Source organism: Aplidium turbinatum, chromosome 4 (assembly GCF_918807975.1).
Source record: "Aplidium turbinatum chromosome 4, kaAplTurb1.1, whole genome shotgun sequence".
In the NCBI taxonomy this organism is placed as follows: Eukaryota; Metazoa; Chordata; class Ascidiacea; order Aplousobranchia; family Polyclinidae; genus Aplidium; species Aplidium turbinatum.
The window spans coordinates 43,572,864-43,590,867 of record NC_137475.1 but is presented as its reverse complement, the minus strand read 5'-3'; the positions used below and the strand labels follow the sequence as shown (position 1 = coordinate 43,590,867).

At 38.3% G+C, this 18,004-nt stretch overlaps 1 protein-coding gene across 1 annotated transcript in view; it reads right to left on the bottom strand.

Moving 5' to 3' along the window:
• The window catches only part of LOC145768146 (nucleoporin NUP188-like), a 32,699-nt gene extending 17,033 nt beyond the window's left edge, over positions 1 to 15,666 (bottom strand). The window contains exons 1-17 of the mRNA XM_082579618.1: positions 15,653 to 15,666; positions 12,815 to 12,946; positions 9,984 to 10,068; positions 9,631 to 9,782; positions 7,884 to 7,950; positions 7,511 to 7,633; positions 7,019 to 7,145; positions 6,710 to 6,840; positions 5,946 to 6,083; positions 5,181 to 5,297; positions 4,482 to 4,622; positions 3,967 to 4,095; positions 3,489 to 3,618; positions 2,994 to 3,118; positions 2,224 to 2,417; positions 1,560 to 1,776; positions 235 to 430 (exon numbers count right to left, since the gene is read on the bottom strand). Of these exons, the coding sequence (XP_082435744.1) occupies positions 235 to 430; positions 1,560 to 1,776; positions 2,224 to 2,417; positions 2,994 to 3,118; positions 3,489 to 3,618; positions 3,967 to 4,095; positions 4,482 to 4,622; positions 5,181 to 5,297; positions 5,946 to 6,083; positions 6,710 to 6,840; positions 7,019 to 7,145; positions 7,511 to 7,633; positions 7,884 to 7,950; positions 9,631 to 9,782; positions 9,984 to 10,068; positions 12,815 to 12,946; positions 15,653 to 15,666 (2,218 nt within the window). The remainder of the gene's footprint in view (positions 1 to 234; positions 431 to 1,559; positions 1,777 to 2,223; positions 2,418 to 2,993; positions 3,119 to 3,488; positions 3,619 to 3,966; positions 4,096 to 4,481; positions 4,623 to 5,180; positions 5,298 to 5,945; positions 6,084 to 6,709; positions 6,841 to 7,018; positions 7,146 to 7,510; positions 7,634 to 7,883; positions 7,951 to 9,630; positions 9,783 to 9,983; positions 10,069 to 12,814; positions 12,947 to 15,652) is intronic.
• Between the last annotated feature and the right edge of the window lie 2,338 nt (positions 15,667 to 18,004).

Here is an 18,004-nt window from a genome sequence, read left to right as displayed (position 1 = left end):
GGGTAAAAAATGGGGCGTGCGGGGACGATCAAAATCTGTCAAAATGAGATAGTAAAGAAAAAAGGTGAAAAAATGATAGAGTGCTGAAATAGTCTTGGGTTGTCGATTGTCTATGTCTTGGGTGGCGAGGTGTTCACCAAACTGAGATTTGAGTCGCACTTAAAAAGTTTAGGAACCACAGGGCTAGAGTCTCAACTCTGTTCATATATCTACAAAACAAAGACTGAAAATTACCGATCTTATCCCATGTCTCCACGTGATTCTTTTGCCACTGGTGGTAGGAGGAAAATACTTCGTTTAGAAGAAACTCAACAGAGCATGACAGACACGTGACTATGGTATGGTCACGGTCCAATGCACTCTCCAACAGCGCAGTGATCAACTCTATCGTAGCTACTGTGACTTGAAAACAGCCAGTTGGTCTCTCGCACTGTGAAAAAGGAGCTGGGTTAAATCTTTTCCGTGGACAGACAGCAAAATCCGTCAACGACTGCAGGCGCTGAATCGGTTATAGGCGAATTCTTCGTAAACAATTCTTCGTAATGCAATTCTTCGTAAGCAATTCTTCGTAAAACAATTGTTCGTAAACAGTTGTTGGTGAAATGAAATCCGTAAAAGAATTTTTCGTAAAGCATTTCTTCGTATACATCAAATCTCCATTGCATGCACGAATAAATGCTTTGGGAAGAATTGTTTTACAAAGAATTAACTTTACGAAGAATTGTTTTACGAAAAATTGCTTACGAAGAACTGTTTACGAAGAAAACGTCGGACACCCGCTGAATCAATGTAAAAATGACGGATTTTACTGTATGGGTTGTTGCTTTTAGTTTTATTTATTGTTCTCATTCTACTTGTTTCTTGTGTGATTTATCCGCCTGTTTATTTGTTGTTGGGCTATGCAAGTGTGGCGGATAAATTCGTTGACATTGCAGTCTTTCGCCGTCACCGTAGTACCAGCGCAGTAGTCACCGCATCTTATTGGAATCTGTGATCCACACGTATTTATGTGCTGAGAAATAACCCGAATCCGATCCAATCATCGACAAAGCATTCCCAGTTGCTCATGAGGAATTCTAATAACAACCAAGGACCACACTTATGCATTATGAAGGCCAACCTGTACCCCCGCTAGCGGGGGTAAACGCCGGGTCCCATGTACTGACGAAGGGACAAACGAATGAATCTGTATACCAGACAAAGTTGAGAGTTGGACCAACAATATAGTGGCTAAGGAATAAATGGTGGACGAGAATGAATAAGAATGGGAACACTAAATACTAATTGAGTTTACAAATTCTCGATTTGGTTCTTGGCTACGTCCACCTCAATTCTATTACTTCTCAATACGGTATCGTGGCTGGCATGTTTACTATCTTAATGAGATTTCAAGCATGTTGTAAAGTTTCCATTTGGTCGTTTTTACATATTTCGAACGTCTGCTACTATTTTAGCTGTGATGGTCAGGAAATATGCAGCAACAGCTTTTTTGTTGAGCAGAAACCGACCAACGGAGACTCGGACTGATCTGATTGGACACTTTGCATACGAAATCATACCTCTGCTAACAACGCCCCGTATATCCCAGGGTGAACATTATCGCCATTGTGGGGGATGCTTAGGGTGAGCCGGTCACTTGAGGGGAGGAACTGTATCTGAGAGAGGTGGGCCACAATGTCCTCTGAGTGGAGTGGTGGGTTTAGTTTCATCCACGCAGTCAAGCAACGGATGCAGGACTCAATCAATGCAAGAGGAGGTGGTGATGTTTGTACGATTCTGAAAAAATAAGCATCAGTGTGACCTTTGCTGATGCAACAATGGGAAAACATACCGAAGCGTCACAGTAATATTCATTGATGGAGTAAGGCTGACATGCGCGGCAGAGTGACAAGAACAGAAAGTAGATTTACTAATGCTCTGATCAGTTTAATTATAATAGCAACTAAAAGGGAGCTTAACTGGTTATAAGGCGACGTATTTTTTACTCAAGTACACCGTTGAACTTTGAGCAACATAACTTCAATGACAACGGGGATTCGGAAATCTCCTCTGTACGACACAGGATCCTTCCACAACACTTTAACATATTTATTCTAATCCTGATATTTGAAAACTTTGCTAAACCGACAAAAACTGATGAAAACGCAGGTCTATATAACGAAATCTAATTTTTATTTTCCTAAAACTCTATTTGTTGCATTGAAGATAAAATTGGTGAGCCACCTTTGAATCACTCTGTGGATCTTGAGGGCAAACACTTCCAGAGTTTCTAGCACAGCCAGGCAAGCAGTGTCTTCCCTTGCAGAGTCAACCATCGCTGTTAGTATGCTCTCAATAAGCTTCAGTATCACTTCTGCTTTTTGGATATAGCCAAGCAGCTTGAGATTCGAACTGGGTCCCTCGTATTCCAGCAAGCTCTGTAAATAACAGTAAACGCGTTAATATTGATGGAATCTAGAGCACTAGGCCTCGTCCATTCCCGTTAAATATTATAGAATACAGATCAACTCAAAAGATCAACATGAAGGTTTGTCTACAGTGTCAGTTCGTTTGTTAATACCCGAGTGCACATATTGTATAGTTAATAGTTATCCCAGATTAGGTTTCCATAGTTCAAAAGCTTTAATATTCCTTTAATCCAACAAATCTACTTTACGACTTACGAGGGGGAGGGGGATTGAAATCAACTGTAGAGGGTGGTGGAAATTGCTCAATCATGGCAACATAACAAAGCAGCATTTTTGAATTAGACAAATGACAAATCAGATCTACTTTACGAGGGGAAGAGAGGATTGAAATCAACTGTAGGGGGTGGTGGAAATTGCTCAATCATGGCAGTGTAACAAAATGGCTGCCATGAAGCAACTTCATTCAAACATAATATGCGGTGGTAGTCAAATGATAAACGATAGTTGAAGGAGTTCTAGACTGTCCATAACTGCTTAATAGAAAACTATTAGAGCCAGAAAAGACGTTTATGTAAAGACGCTAACCTTCATCTCTGCGTACAGAACTTTCCATCCATCGACATCTTGCTGCCACTGCACCATCGCCCCGTATGGGCTGTCCACTAGGTGTCCTATCGTGCCAACAGTCAATCTCATGGTATGCAGGCCACCTATGACATGGTGCGGTGTTAAACATTGCGTGGATGTTCGTCACCATGAGGGCCGAGCGCCATGGAAATTCTTTGCCATTTAGGTTGGCTTCTCAATACCTAAATCAGTGGTTGTCATACAGGAGTCCACGGGCCACTCGGGCACCACGAAAAGTTGTAGGGGGTGTGTGTGAATAAGTGTGTATGTGAAACCATTTATTGCGTCATAAAAACATTAGGCCCATCAATTTGATCCCAAACCAAACCGTTGAAGTGATCAAGTGAGTTGATTGCATGCACATACGCTGACGTCATCATGTACAGAAAGTTTGTAGCAGCAAAACTTTATGGCGCTACGTAAAACAACAGGCCTCAGTGTGGATTGACTAACCGGCCGTTCGAATGGGCTTGGATGCCAGTAGTCTCCAAACAGAAGCATCCTCCAGGCTTTCGATCTCGTCACGCGCACAGGTGGCTACGTACTCGGCGAACACTGGCAGGTTCGACATGAATGCATGAACCTGAGTGACAAAAAGACGCACTGAAGTGACGTAATTATAATGAAGAGCCAGCCAAAATTAACTGGGATGAGCATAAAGGCTACAAAGCACGGCAACTATTTAAAAGCATGGTGAAATAATGCAATGGACTGTGAATACAGCTCCGCAATGTAATAGTCAAAATTAGCAGCTAGAGATTAGAATCATAATTAATTGGCACGGAATATAACGTTATTTAGACGTCATGAATAGGACTGTTGACAATGATTTAAGAAGACAAAGATCGAGTGTCATAGGTTCGAAACCTGCTAGAAGCAAAATTTTAAATTTACTTTCACAAAAGCAAGATGACAAACTTATATAACCAACTTGCAAAGCGTCGTTCTGTGATTTGACCATGCAAGAAAGCAGGTTGAGCATCGGCTCTATGTTGAGAGGGAAATACCCCGCTGACGACAGCAACAAAGCGTCCAAGCCGCAAGTCTGCATGCCCTGGTCCTGCAAATCGATTAAAATTGATATTCACATCACAAGATTCGGTAATCTATTGCTTGGTAAGATCGGACAAAGCGGCGGGCAAGCCACCACAGCAAGAAGTTGGGTTTGTTACTACATAGTCGAAGGAAACAAGGAAGACTCAAGAAAACGTAGAAAAGGCAAGGAGGGGGAAAGCAGCAAGGTGGGCTTGACAAGAGAGGACTCATTAGACAGATCGATGTGGAGGCAGGGTGTGAAGGCGATTGCGGCATTTGGAGGTGAATCTGGCCACCCTCGGTAACGGGGACATCACCGGATTAAAACCGGAGATACAAAAAAAGATTGAGAATTTGATGAAACCACTTCTCCGCTTCAAAATGCATGCGAAACATTTGACCGCTACTTACACCGCTCTTTGCACTGTTGCCTAGCAACAGCGTTGCTATGGATATCAGGTCCGAGTAGTCTCCAAGCGTGTCCTCGTGAAATGTCCTCGTCACGCATGAGAGGACTTCACGTAACACCTTCTTCCCGGTCATAGCGACGTTCTAAAAGAAACAAGACCTTGTCAAGATGAAGCAAGATTGACATCCTGCTCCAAAATCAACTCAGAAAATGATTCACGATTTATTGGCTGGCTGACATCCAGGAAGATTCCGGTTCGAATGCCATGCAAAGCGAACGGCTGTGTTTTAACAAGACACTTAAAATAAGCTCAAAGTTGGAAGAGAAGCTTGGCTTTCTTGCTTCACCGTCCACTTTATCTAAATCTTTTCAAGCTCGACTGGTTTGAAGAAGTTCAAGATAACATGGATTACAAAACTTTTCATACAGTAACATCCTTCAAATACATAACTGCTCCTTAAACTGATGCAAAAATGATACAAACAAAAATAATTTGAAACATCACTCACGTTATCGCAACGTCACTCACCGACAACACCACTCACGTCATCGCAAAGTCACTCACCGACAACATCACCCACGTCATCGCAACGTCACTCACCGACATCACTCACGTCACAACATCACTCACGTCATCGCAACGTCACTCACCGACATCACTCACGTCACAACATCACTCACGTCATCGCAACGTCACTCACCGACTTTGCGTTAAACGGGTAAACTTCCACCAGGGTTGCCATTTCTTGCCACACTTTGTGGGAGATGGCTCTCTCACCCAGCTTTTGGGTAATTACCCCTCCATTGTCGTCTAATAACTATAAAAAGAAAGCGTTTATAGTCCGTTGAATTTTTTATACAATGCTTGTTTTCGTACAATAAATACAAAAATTAATGACCCAAAAAAACACTACAAATAACAAACAAAATATAACACGAGTTGCAAATAGTTAGTTTTGATGCAAACAAATACTTTTCCTAAACTGGATACCTACGGCTAATATAATTAATCTGGTGTGCTTTTATAAATAATAGCAACAAATACTGAACCACTGACCAGGGCCGGATTTAGCTGATGGGGGGCCCGGGGCACTTTTAGATCGGGGGGCCTCCCGTGCAAAAAAAATTTTTTGCGCCGTAGGCGCGAAAAACCACCTCTACGTCTACAGTAGCATTAATCCAACACTGCATAGCATTTGGTAGAAACTTCAAAGGCTGAAATAAAATAAAAAAAACAACACAAAAATCACATTTTTTCCACGTAGGGAGGGCCTTTAAAAGTCGGGGGGCCCGGGGCACCTGCACCCTCTGCCCCCCTTCCTAAATCCGGGCCTGCAACTGACACTGTGACACTTTGTAAACAGCTGAGAGCAACGCATGCCTGCAGTGGATACAGCGCTATATAAAAAAATACACATTATAATTATGACAAAAACCTATTCAACAACCTTTTTGATCAAACTTACAATATGACGAATAGTGGCCCAGGACAGTAGAAGTGGGGAGAGGGCAGGTTGGTCCACCACAGTTGCCACAATCTCGTTAATCGCGTCAAAGGCCTGTCTGTTCTTCATCAAGCTGTGCTCGTCTTTCGCATCTGGTTCCTGGGGTTGAGATATGGCTGTTTTGTGAACCCGTTGACATTAACTGACAGGAACACACACATCATTCTGTTGTTGCAGGGACTAATCTTCATTTGATAATTCATCGCAATAATTATTTTTTGTATTAACTTATGAAATCTTTCAGAACTATTTGAAGACACGAGTTTAAAAACTACTTATATTTTTGAAATTATAAGTCAATGCCAAAATTGTGCAGTTTCATGGTGCAATCAGCTTCCAGTGTAAACGTTTATTTCGTAACCTAACTCATTTCGTCACAATAGCTCGAACAAAGCCGCTCCACACGTCGTTTTATATAACTCTGCAAAATTTTACTCCTTTTTTCCAAAACTATTTTTTGTGACTTAAATGGTTCTTAGGCAGGAACAGACAAACGCAATCGGGTTTCAAATTGAAACATAAATAAAATCATCTCAACACAAATAAAGCATACAAACAAACAAATTACTGTTTCTATCACCATGGTTACCAAAATATAAACAAAATATTTCTGGGACAAGAGCTTAAGCCGGTCACTCAAATTATGTGACATCAGATAGTAATTGCATTCCTTATTTTTTATTGACATGCCTAAGACAAAGCAACCTCCCAACGCCGAAACCTACTTGCAAAAATTCCATATCAAACCCTTCGATCAAAATAGCTTGCTGAAGAGCATTCATGCACACCAGTAAAGGGCGCATTAACTCGGAATCCAGATGCTCAACAAGAGGATGGTCAAAGCCGAAACCATGTTCTGAGTGGTAAAAGTGCAGTTAATAATTCACAGTGTTGTGATTGAAACTGTACACAAAAAAGCAAACTGTTATTATATGATAGATATAAAATATGACAGATGAAAATAACTTACAAACATTATCTTGTAAAGGTACGACTAAAAAGACAATACAGAGCCGTGAAAATAAAAACGATACCTTTAAATAATTTGGCAAGGTCAACCAACTTATCAGGAGGCATGGGAAACTGCGAGTGGTAGAGAAAGATTAATTCGAGGATTTCACATTGTTCCTTCCACCGCTGCAGAGAGACACGTTTCAACATCTGCATTGATGAAAGGTTCAAAGAATAAAATATGCTGAAAAACGTTAGGACTTATATTATATTCTGGAAACGCTTGAACAATGAACATGAGTTTAGTTTGTTTTGGAAACTATAAAGTTACCACGCATTTGGTTAGAAGGTGGGCATTCCATATCAAATCATCAAACCCTTGCAACCACTAGTCTCAAAAATTATGGTATTGAGAGTTTATGTGAAATACTGTATAGGCACGTGTGTACTCTGGGGGTGCCTGCATGCTCCTGGGGCCAGTTTAACAAAACTAAGCAGGCAAGTCACAGTTCATTATTGGAACTCAGCCTTTGCTAACATTATACCAAAGCTACTACCGATCGCCATGTTCATACTTCGGCAGTGCAGTTGAAGCTTTTTGTTGTTGACGCTGGTTTCGTACTCATTGATTCCTCAAACTGCTTCTTCAAGGTTGGAAGAATGTCAGGAAGACTTTGTATCACTTTTTCATACACAAGCTGTGATGCAAAGTGACATATTGATGTTGTAAGCTATTCTCTAATCAATAAGTGGATGACAATTAGAAAAAGTTTTGACAAGAAAAAGTAAGACATATGCAGTGAACCTCTACTTCACATAAACACGATTCAACATTATTAAAATGAAGATCAGCTTTTAAAATAATGTTTATTTTAAACAAAAAGTTGTAAAATTGCAAGAAAATTAATTCTCACTAAATAAAATCGTATGAGATAACAAGCAACTTACTTGGTACGGGTGGTCTTTGTCTTGGAAGTAGCCGATGATTGGAGCAATGCTTCTTAATAAATACAATCTGGAAAGCAAATAGTATTTGCAAACACTTGGTACAGTGGTGCACGACTCAGTGTCGCGATACCCAGTTCGCAAGGCATGAATGACGCAAGACATGAAGGCCGCAATGCATGAATAACGCAAGGGCCGAATACAGCAATGCATGAATAACGCGAGATTTGATTATTTCGTACTAAAATTAATGGTTCTTTTGACTACGGTAGCAATTTTATTTGTCACGGTGGCAATTAAAATTTTCATACAAACAAAAATATAAAAATTGTTTTTTGCGCCAAAATAAAGATAAGACTTGACTTTTTCTCACTAAAACTAATTGTTTTTTTAATAGGGTAGTTAGTTTCATTGGCCACGGTAACAATTTCAATTTTTTACATAAAAAAAATTACAAACACTGTTTTTTCCACTTAATAAAGTAAAAATAAAGGTGCCACTATTTATTTGTTGCTTTTTAATGTTACTGCACACTTCCGTAAAGAAATCTTACTTACTAATTTGCAGGAAGAAGTAAATCAGCATAGTAAAAGTAGTAGATAATTAATTAATAGCAGTAGAACCATGGCTTTCTCGTATTGGTTATCGTTCCTTTTTTTTATCAGCGCAAATATTCATTACACTGTGCTAAGTTTGAAAGCTTTTTTCGAAAAGTGTAAAAATGTTTTGACTATTTCTGAATCAATTTTTTGCGTTGAATTCTAAAATGCAATCAGTTTTTTTTTTCAATCAGGTCAAGTTCTTGTCCATCACATTTTTAATATTATTATGCTAACTATGATCATCATTATGCACAAAGGTGTCGTTGTGATGTCATGAAAACTTAACTCAACTGCTGAATCGGTTTTATGATGTCACAATTCCCAATCGCAAAGCCAGAAAGCTGTCAACATTTTCCAAAAACCTGGACCTGATGAAAAAAAAATAAGGATAACATTTTTGGATTCAGGATGGAAAAGTACACTAGAAACCATCAACAGTTTAGCAACCTTAAAATTTACACATCACAGTGTTACTTTTGTTCACATCCAGGTCAAGGAAGCTATAAACCTTGTTCTGATATCAGAAATTATAGCCAAGAAGTTTTCTCTGACAGAACAAAAAGGAAAAAAATGCGTGATTGATAGAGAAATTTAAATAGTCAATGCATTGCGGCATTTACGTCTTGTGTCATTTGTGCCTCATGGCCCAGGGATTGCGTCATTCGTGCTCGCATCATTCGGACAGCGTTATAAATTTGTGTCACCTTGTCACCGCCCTTCAGTGAATCCCACTTAACCAAGCCATGAAATACATCAGTTTTGTTAATAACATACTACCCTGGACTGCTCCCCAACTCATAATCCACCAAAGGTTTTCTCAAGCATTGTAAATACACATAGTCCTACTAATTAAACATATTTGAAGAAGAAAATCTTATCTCGAGCCACTTCATTCTACCTCTTACCAAGAGAAAGACGATCTCTTTTGAATTCTTTGGAACACCCTACAGTCCACACCCCGACATTTATCAACATTACAAAAGAAAAACAAAGATACAAACGATTTGTTGGTCATACCAGCGTTTGTTAAGCATATAAAAAACTTAAAAAACATTTATACAAACTTTTAAAAAAATTGAAAATTTATGGATGAAATTAAAATAAAAAACATTACATGAATGATACAAAGATGGTACTCTGCATGATACCTTTCTATGAAATAATAATTGGATAATTCGCTTAGAAGACTGAGGGATGACTTCTCTTCTTTCAGCATTTGGTTTAACTTGTCAGTTGAACCACGGAAATACGTTGAAGCAAAGTTGTTGTACAACTCATTCATTTGCATGGCATCTATACACTGGTCATAAAAACAATATAAAAATTAATCAAAAAGAATTGCAATCAGGTGATAGCAAATATTTAAAAACATGACAAATTTTCAGGTTTCAAAAAGTTGCATCGAAAATCGAGTTGAGCAAGAAAGAACAGCCTGCATTTGTCAATCAAACTGCGAAAAATACTAGGCAAGGCAGAGTTAAGACAATCTTCTTTGTCTTACCAAAAATTCTGAAGATTTTGATAAAAATGTCATCAAGAGTTCCGAGAGATTTTTCTTTGTCTTCAAAGTCTTTATAGAAGCCTCGCTAGCAATGAAAAAAGAACATTACCCTTCCGGTACAAAGTATGATTAAAATAAGTTATGAAAGCTACAAAGCCTTATTAAGCTATACAAACCATGCAACAAGACAGGCAAAATCCAGGGTGGGGCAAAAGTAGGCTTACAGTTACAAAAAGTAGGGTTTAGGTCTAAAAGTAAATTTATTGTTTTCATGTGGGTACTTTTAAATTTAACCAGATAATTTGAAACAAGCTTCATCTGACCAGATGATTTTGTCCAACATTTCAACTTGTTCAACAAATTGGTCAAAGTTTAATAACTGTAAGCCTACTTTTTATGTACAAAGTGGCTATTTTTACACACTTGTTGCCATGGTTGCTTGTGACAGGTGTTGCCAGAGTTAGGATTAACTTTTCTCAAATTAGGGCAGAATTCTTTAACTGGCAACTCTATTACGGCTATTAGGGTGGCTCTTAAAATTGAGTTTTTGAATTTTGCATGGGACACCCTTTCAAATGGTGAGGTTGTCAGAAAAAATAACTCTTGCAAATTTTTTTTTAATTTGAAGTTGATTTAGAGGTGGCCCTCCCCCCCTAAAGTTCCGTGCCCTCCCTCGAAATACCAAATCTGCATATCTCGAAAACCACTTGAGCTAGAGATACGGTTTTTGTTTTAAAAGATGCAAAAAACATGGTTTTCTATCTGCTTTCTGAACATTGAATGCATCTATCTTGAGTAGAAAAGCAGTTATTTAGAAAAAACGCATTTGACCAAATCTTGATTTTACAACCTTTTTTGTGACCACGAAACCGTCTATAAAATTTCGTTTTTTTTCTTAATTTTTGCACCTTAGAGGGAACACTGGTAACGATATTCATTTCAAAATGTAATTCTGGTCAGTACTGCAAGAAGCGATATTATCGACAATATTTTACATATTGCCTTGCGTATCGTGACAGGATGTCTGCGACCTACACAATCGGACAATTTCCCTGTCCTTGCAGGCAACCAACCAGCTGAGTTTTGTCGCGAAGAAGCCATCCTGTCTCTTTCTCGGCATTACGAACCCCAACCACTTGCTCCACTCAAGTATCTACAAGTCTGTGAGCGAGCAATCGAGAATCCTCGCCAACTGAAATCGAGACACCCATTTGTATGTGACGCACAACTCCTGATGAAAACCTGAAAACCAATCCATCAGCGCGGCTACCTGGGAGGACAACAAATGGAGCTCAGAGAGGAAGAAGAACTCCTCAAGGCTCTAAAGTTTTATCTTCGACACCAGCCCCCATCCAACCAGAATGCATAATTTGCCAAGGAAGGCCTGGGTGTGGCACAACCGCCTGCGTACTGGGCTACTGGAGTCAGACTATTCCGCTCAAATATGCACAAATTGGGGATGGCTCCATCCGCAATCTGTGAGTGTGGCATAGAGGAACAAACCACTGACCACACCATCTGTAACTGCGCTAAATGGTGTGCGTGGTCTGCTTGAACTGGATGACGAATCAATGCAATTGCTACTCGACACCTGCTCAAGCATCTAAACCACATCGGCACTGCCCAAGGGTGGTAAAAGATAGAGCCCCTTGACCCCTGGAGTAACAAAGAAGGTTTAAACGAAGAAGAATCGACAATATTGTTCTTGTTGGAATTTGGATTCAACAGTTTCCTGTGTTCAGTAACAACTTGCAAAAGAAACTGAAGTTGGTACTCATCTTCAGTTGAGAGTTTGTTAAAATCCGGGATTAGACTGAGAGCAACTCCTCTCTCTGCTTTGTCATTGACTACTGAAAGTCCCTTCGCCATGTGTAAACCTTGAATAAATGCACCATCTTCAGTCCAATGAGCAGGATCCTTTGAAAGTCTAATTATTGCTTCATCTTCACCCAACAGCTGAAGCCATTTTGAATTAGAGGTGCAATACTGTTCTAGACCCTTATTGCTAAGAAACGCATCTACTTTGATGCTTCGTCTCCTTGGTGGACGTTCTGCTGTTTCATTTAACATGGTTGCCACCATTAGCTTTTTACTTTCCACAGACAATCGAGAGTCAAACAAGGCTAGTTCAACCATTTCTTCAGACAGATACCATAAATGCAGACCAAGCTTTTGCATAAATCGCCTTCGCCAGCCAACAAGTGCGATGCATAGCACCTGAAGCTTGAAAGCGGATTCCACGCTCAGGAGTTTCTCCAAGGAATATGACAAAAAACGGGCATTTTAGCTATGCATGAATGCATAAAAGTTTAGGAATACTTATTTCGTTTATTACTTTACCAGTTTTACAGGTTAGTTTATGAACTTTGTTTATTGAATAGCTTGGGCCACAATACTTGTTTAGCACTGTTTTGTGCTAGAATACCGAAAACAGGTTTTTTCTAAATAACTGCTTTTCTACTCAAGATAGACGCAATCACTGTTCAGAAAGCACATAGGAAATCATGCTTTCTGCATCTTTTGACACAAAAACCGTATCTCTAGCTCAAGCAGTTTTTGAGATATGCAGATTTGGTATTTGGGAGGAGGGCGCAAAACTTTAGGGGGGGAGGGCCACCTCTAAATCAATTTCAAAGTCAAACATTTTTTGCAGGAGTTATTTTTTCTGACAACCTCACCTTTTCAAAGGGTGTCCCACACAAAATTCAAATTTTTTTCATTTTTTGCCAAATAAGAGCCACCCTAACGGCTATATTTACACTATATGTAAATGGAAGCACATAATCAAGATCAAGCTAGATAGAAAGTCGCTACACCCATGCATCATTCACCTGTATTCTTTGTAATAATTCAAGCCCATCTTTAAAGAGGAAACTGAGTTTAGCAACTCTTTTTCAACAAGATCTGAATGTTGCATTGCAAATGACTGGCCCGTGGCCACACTCCATAAGTCTTGAAAGCATCTATATGATAGGGAAGAAGAACATTAACTTGGTAGATTAAATATATACTTTAATGTTTAAAAAAGGATTAATTTAAAGTTTTTGTATTAGGACATTTTACATTGAAAAAAGGAAAGCTACAGATACAATGATCAACATGACTAGGGCCTGTTAGTAGACAAACGTGCATAGCCTACTAACTGAGCCAATTTGGGGGATTTTCATCATAACTAAAAGGAAATCTGGTATATGGCAGCAATGTTAATATGTTAAGAGGTAATGCCAAGTCAAATGAATACAGATTACAGAACCAACCAAATAAATGGGACATTTCTAATCTCTACGCAGCTGCACAAACCAAGTTGATTTGAGGTAGCTAATATAAGAATGAAATATTTGAAAAGCAGCTAACAAATATGATTGCAGTAAAAAAATCTTGCAGAGGACATTCTGTGTGGTACATAGAAAGATCTCTGCAACAAAATCAACATTTGACATACACACAACAAAAGTATAAAACAGTAAAAAAAAATGAATTTACGCCTCGATACTTAAGTGTAGATAAGTTTCAAGTATAAATACTCACATTAAATTTACTTTTTCTGTCATTTTGCAGTTAGTTGGTATATAAGCCACAAACTATACACAACTAAACCTAGAAAATATTAAATTTTTCTGTTAATGATACCAAGAAAAGAATAATAAAAAAAAAACTTGGTTGATAACATGTTGTTGCAAATATATTTTCCCCTTCTTCACAAAGACGTCCCATGCTTAGCATTTGATACATTTAATGACACAGACAATCTAAGCAAGCTCAGTTTGTAACTTTACATAAACCCTTAGGCATTTATTTGGTTTCCTACTTTCGCTTTTTACAAGTTTCGGAGCTGGTATACAAGTCCCCCACCCCTTGGTAACTCATGACAAAGAGGAATTGACCAAAACATGTGGATTGAGGTGTGTGAACAGTAAAGCAAAGGTAAAGTAGTTTCACCCTATTTGTTTGGTCAAGTCCTGTCTTTGTCATGAGTTACGGTACCAAGGGGGGGGGGACTTGTATACCAGCTCCCAAGTTTCTTTGGCACTTTTAAACAAAAAAGGTTTGACACAAGAACGATTTTTGTTTTTTATGTTTTAAATCTGCTTATGTTGCCTTAAATATTAACAATCGAAACCAAATGTAAAACAATAAATACTATCATAGGGCTAGCCGCTAGACTAAGAAAGCGCTCAATGCTAAATGAAAAAGCCAAGCAGAGCAAATTACATCAAATATATACTGTACAGTTAGTCAGTTATCATTCACTAAAAACCTAAATAGGCTGTTTCACCCTCATTAGGATCATCAGAAGGTTCTTATTCCAATAGAATATTATTTGAATGGCCTATTATATTTGAATAAGAACCTTTCGAGAACCTCAAAAAGGGCGAAACAGCACTTTAAAGTGTTTAATGAATAATAACTGCATTTGATGTAAATCAAACCAATTGCAATGGAGGATAAACAAAATTGAAAAGATTTTTTAGCACTTAAATTATACTATTTGTCAATGTGATAGCAAAATTCATAGCAATACGGTAGTATTTTGATATTATTTTTTATGGTTAATTTTGTAACTGAAATAACATATCGTAAGCCAGCTGACAAGGTAAATCCTGTCGTTTACATACGTTGCCAGACTCAACAGTTGTACCCTCTTTCTGCACAGAAACAACAATATCATGATTTTTCATTTAATCATTTAACGAAAAGTAGATCACAGATGAAACTCAATAGATAACTGGAAGCAGCAGATACATGCAGTAGCCTATTGCAGTCATCGAGTCAGCAGCTTCTATTAATTTGGCCTGCCATTAATAAGTATCTGGAGTGGGGTCAAACAGATGTCCCGTCGAGCAGACATTCTCACACAGACTAAAATTAGGATTGCTTGTTTTATCTTCCTACATTGTGTTGACTTGGTGTTTGGGAACACCACAGATTGCACAGGACACTGTTATTTAGTTAAGTCCTTTCTGCTCAGCGTTCTCACAAATAAAAACGCAAAATTCCCTAAATATAAGTTCAAAATTCCCAAAAACTAAGAACACTGTTTGTGGCAGTGTTTTCGTCTCACTTCTCGTTTTCAGACCTCACCTCATCATCTCAGTTCTCAGAGTATCGTTACGGTCCAGGACCAGAAGTTACCGCCGGACCAGAAACCAAAGTTGCCAGGTGTTTAAAAATTCAAGTTTTGTTTTTTTCAAACCATCACAACGAAAGGCAATATATGCCAAACATAGCAGAGGTCTAGAAAAAGGTAAAAGCAAGAAAACGCAAACAGTATAACGTGCATGATATCAAAGCAGAACAATCTGTATAAAATATGATACGGTCGCAACACCTTATTAGAATTTTAAAAAACTTAGAAAAACGGATGAGAAAAAAGGCAAGTGAAATTTTTTTAACAATTTGTATGAGTAAAAAAACAGACCAACAAATATTCCTTGTCAATTCACAAATAGGATTACACGATGACACAGAGAAGAAATTGCAAGAAACTATTGACAAAAACGAAGAAATTATAGTAAAACATTATTAGGCCTATAGTATAGAAATTATAGTAAAACTACGCAATGAAAATAAACTTGAAGAAAACAAAAACAATGTTGATAAAAAGTAATAAAAACAGAAAAACCAAGCTGAAAGGAAAACAATTGGAACAGGTCACCCCTCACACATACATCAGGTTTCTCATTACGCAAAATGGAAGATGCAACAATGATGCGAAGAGAAGCATCAGTCAAGCAAAAGCATCTGTTTGGAAATTTAATGAATGCTTGAAGGATCTTGCTCTTCTTTGCTATGGGCAAGATGTGTTTTCCTCACGACCATCAGCACTCTTGATAACGCAATATGGCTGATATAATTGATTGATTGATTGAATCTTCATAGCAAGTGTGTATTTATAGCCTACAAATCTTAAAAATATCAGCTAAAACTATATGAAACAAAATAAACAATATCTTGATTATGCGGGAGTGTGGTCATGAGACAAAATAGTGAGCGGACAACATAACATAAAATAAACGTAAGCTAATACAAATTCAACAAAAAAGATGCCCCTTTAGCGAATAATTGTTTGTTGAGCCTGGGGTTGTGCTGCTTTATTTGGAGTGCCTCATGAATTTTAGTTTCAAACTCTGATTGACAGTTGCGAATTATCTTGAATGAATCTAATGTAAATTTGATGTTGGAACAAATACTGCAGTCATAAATGTGGTTTTTGATTGCACTGTACAAATTCACTTGTTCGTGCGACACGAACATGACATACATAGGTATGTCCACAAGACATTTGGTAACAAGAGCAACGGAACACCTAAATTTAACAGACATCAATAAACACAGTGCAATCAAAGACCACATTTATGACTGCAGTATTTGTTCCAACATCAAATTTACATTAGATTCATTCAAGGTAATTCGCAACTGTCAATCAGAGTTTGAAACTAAAATTCATGAGGCACTCCAAATAAAGCAGCACAACCCCAGGCTCAACAAACAATTATTCGCTAAAGGGGCATCTTTTTTGTTGAATTTGTATTAGCTTACGTTTATTTTATGTTATGTTGTCCGCTCACTATTTTGTCTCATGACCACACTCCCGCATAATTATGACAGATTGCTACCACCTTTTGTGTTTGTTCGTCAGTTGTTGCTTGTACGCAGGTCAGTGCAGTTTTATTGAATTTCAGTCATTTATTATTAACATTTCACGAATAATTTTGTTTTGTTTAGATGAATTAAGATATTTTCCTGAAGAGGGCAGAAAGTTTTGCCGAAAACGTTTGAAATTATGTATCTATTTCATTTCTGTATTAATTTTGAATTATGCAATTCAATGTTATTAAGTTGTTATCGATTGTCTGTCTATGGTTTTTAAAAAGTACCTCTCTACCAAAGCTATATCTTGATTTGATGTCATATTGTTTACTTTGTTTGAAATGTTTTGTCACACTGCGCATCCTATTGGATCATCAGTGGAATGATAAGAAAGTTTGATGAAAAGTTTAGTAACGAAGTTTTGTTATGGAATTAAAGCTACGTGGGCTATATAGCCTAATAAAGTTATTGCCTAAATATATGTTGTTGTTTTTATTTTTGTTTGTAACTTTGATTTACTTTTTCCTTAAATTTTTTTGAAGGTTTTGTGACCGTGCCAATTTTCCTTCAACTGAATAACTTATTTTGTTCTCAAGCACGTTTTAACGTTTGCATTTTGTCGCTTCTGCCTTTTTCTAGAGCTGTGCATGTTGATGCGTAGCCTATTGTCTTCGCTTTGATGGTCAGAAATAATAACAACTGAATTGAATACAAGGAAGATACAGTAGAATTCGCCTATAGTGACTTTGGCTATAGTGACACTTCGCCTATAGTGACACCTGTTGCAAAGTACCGTTTGCATACGCAACAGTTGAGTAGCATTCGGCTATAGTGACACTTCGGTTATGATGACACTTTTTCCGCGGTCCCTTCAGGTGTCACTATAGGCGAATTCTACTGTACCGTATGCAATTGAAGGTTAGACTGTGTTATATCAAATCAATTATGTGATATGGAAGTGAAAGCTGGAAGGCGTTAAGCGGTGTTTTTTGTTTTGTTTGTTTACTTTCTTGGCTCCAGGAAGATTACAACCCTTTATAAATATATTATAATAATCCTGGGCAGGGACGAGTTTAACTGATGGGGGGCCCGGAGCACTTTTAGATCGGGGGGGCCTGTGCAAAAAGTTTTTCGCGCCGAGGCTGCGAAAAGCTTTACAAGATAACTTGAAAGTCACCCACACCGTTGCTAATGCCTTTACGCCAAGCTCAGTCGCCACCTTGTGACTAAAAATTAGCCTTGAAAGAAAAAACACAAAATCACATTTTTCACGTCGGGGGGCCCTTCAAAAGAGGGGCCCGGGCAACTGCACCCTCTTCCCTCCCTAAATCCGGGCCTGATCCGGGGTCAAGCAGCACCACCTTGTCAACGCTACTGGGCACGATCAGCCCCGGAAACGAACCAAGGCTTGCCAATACCAAATGCAAAGA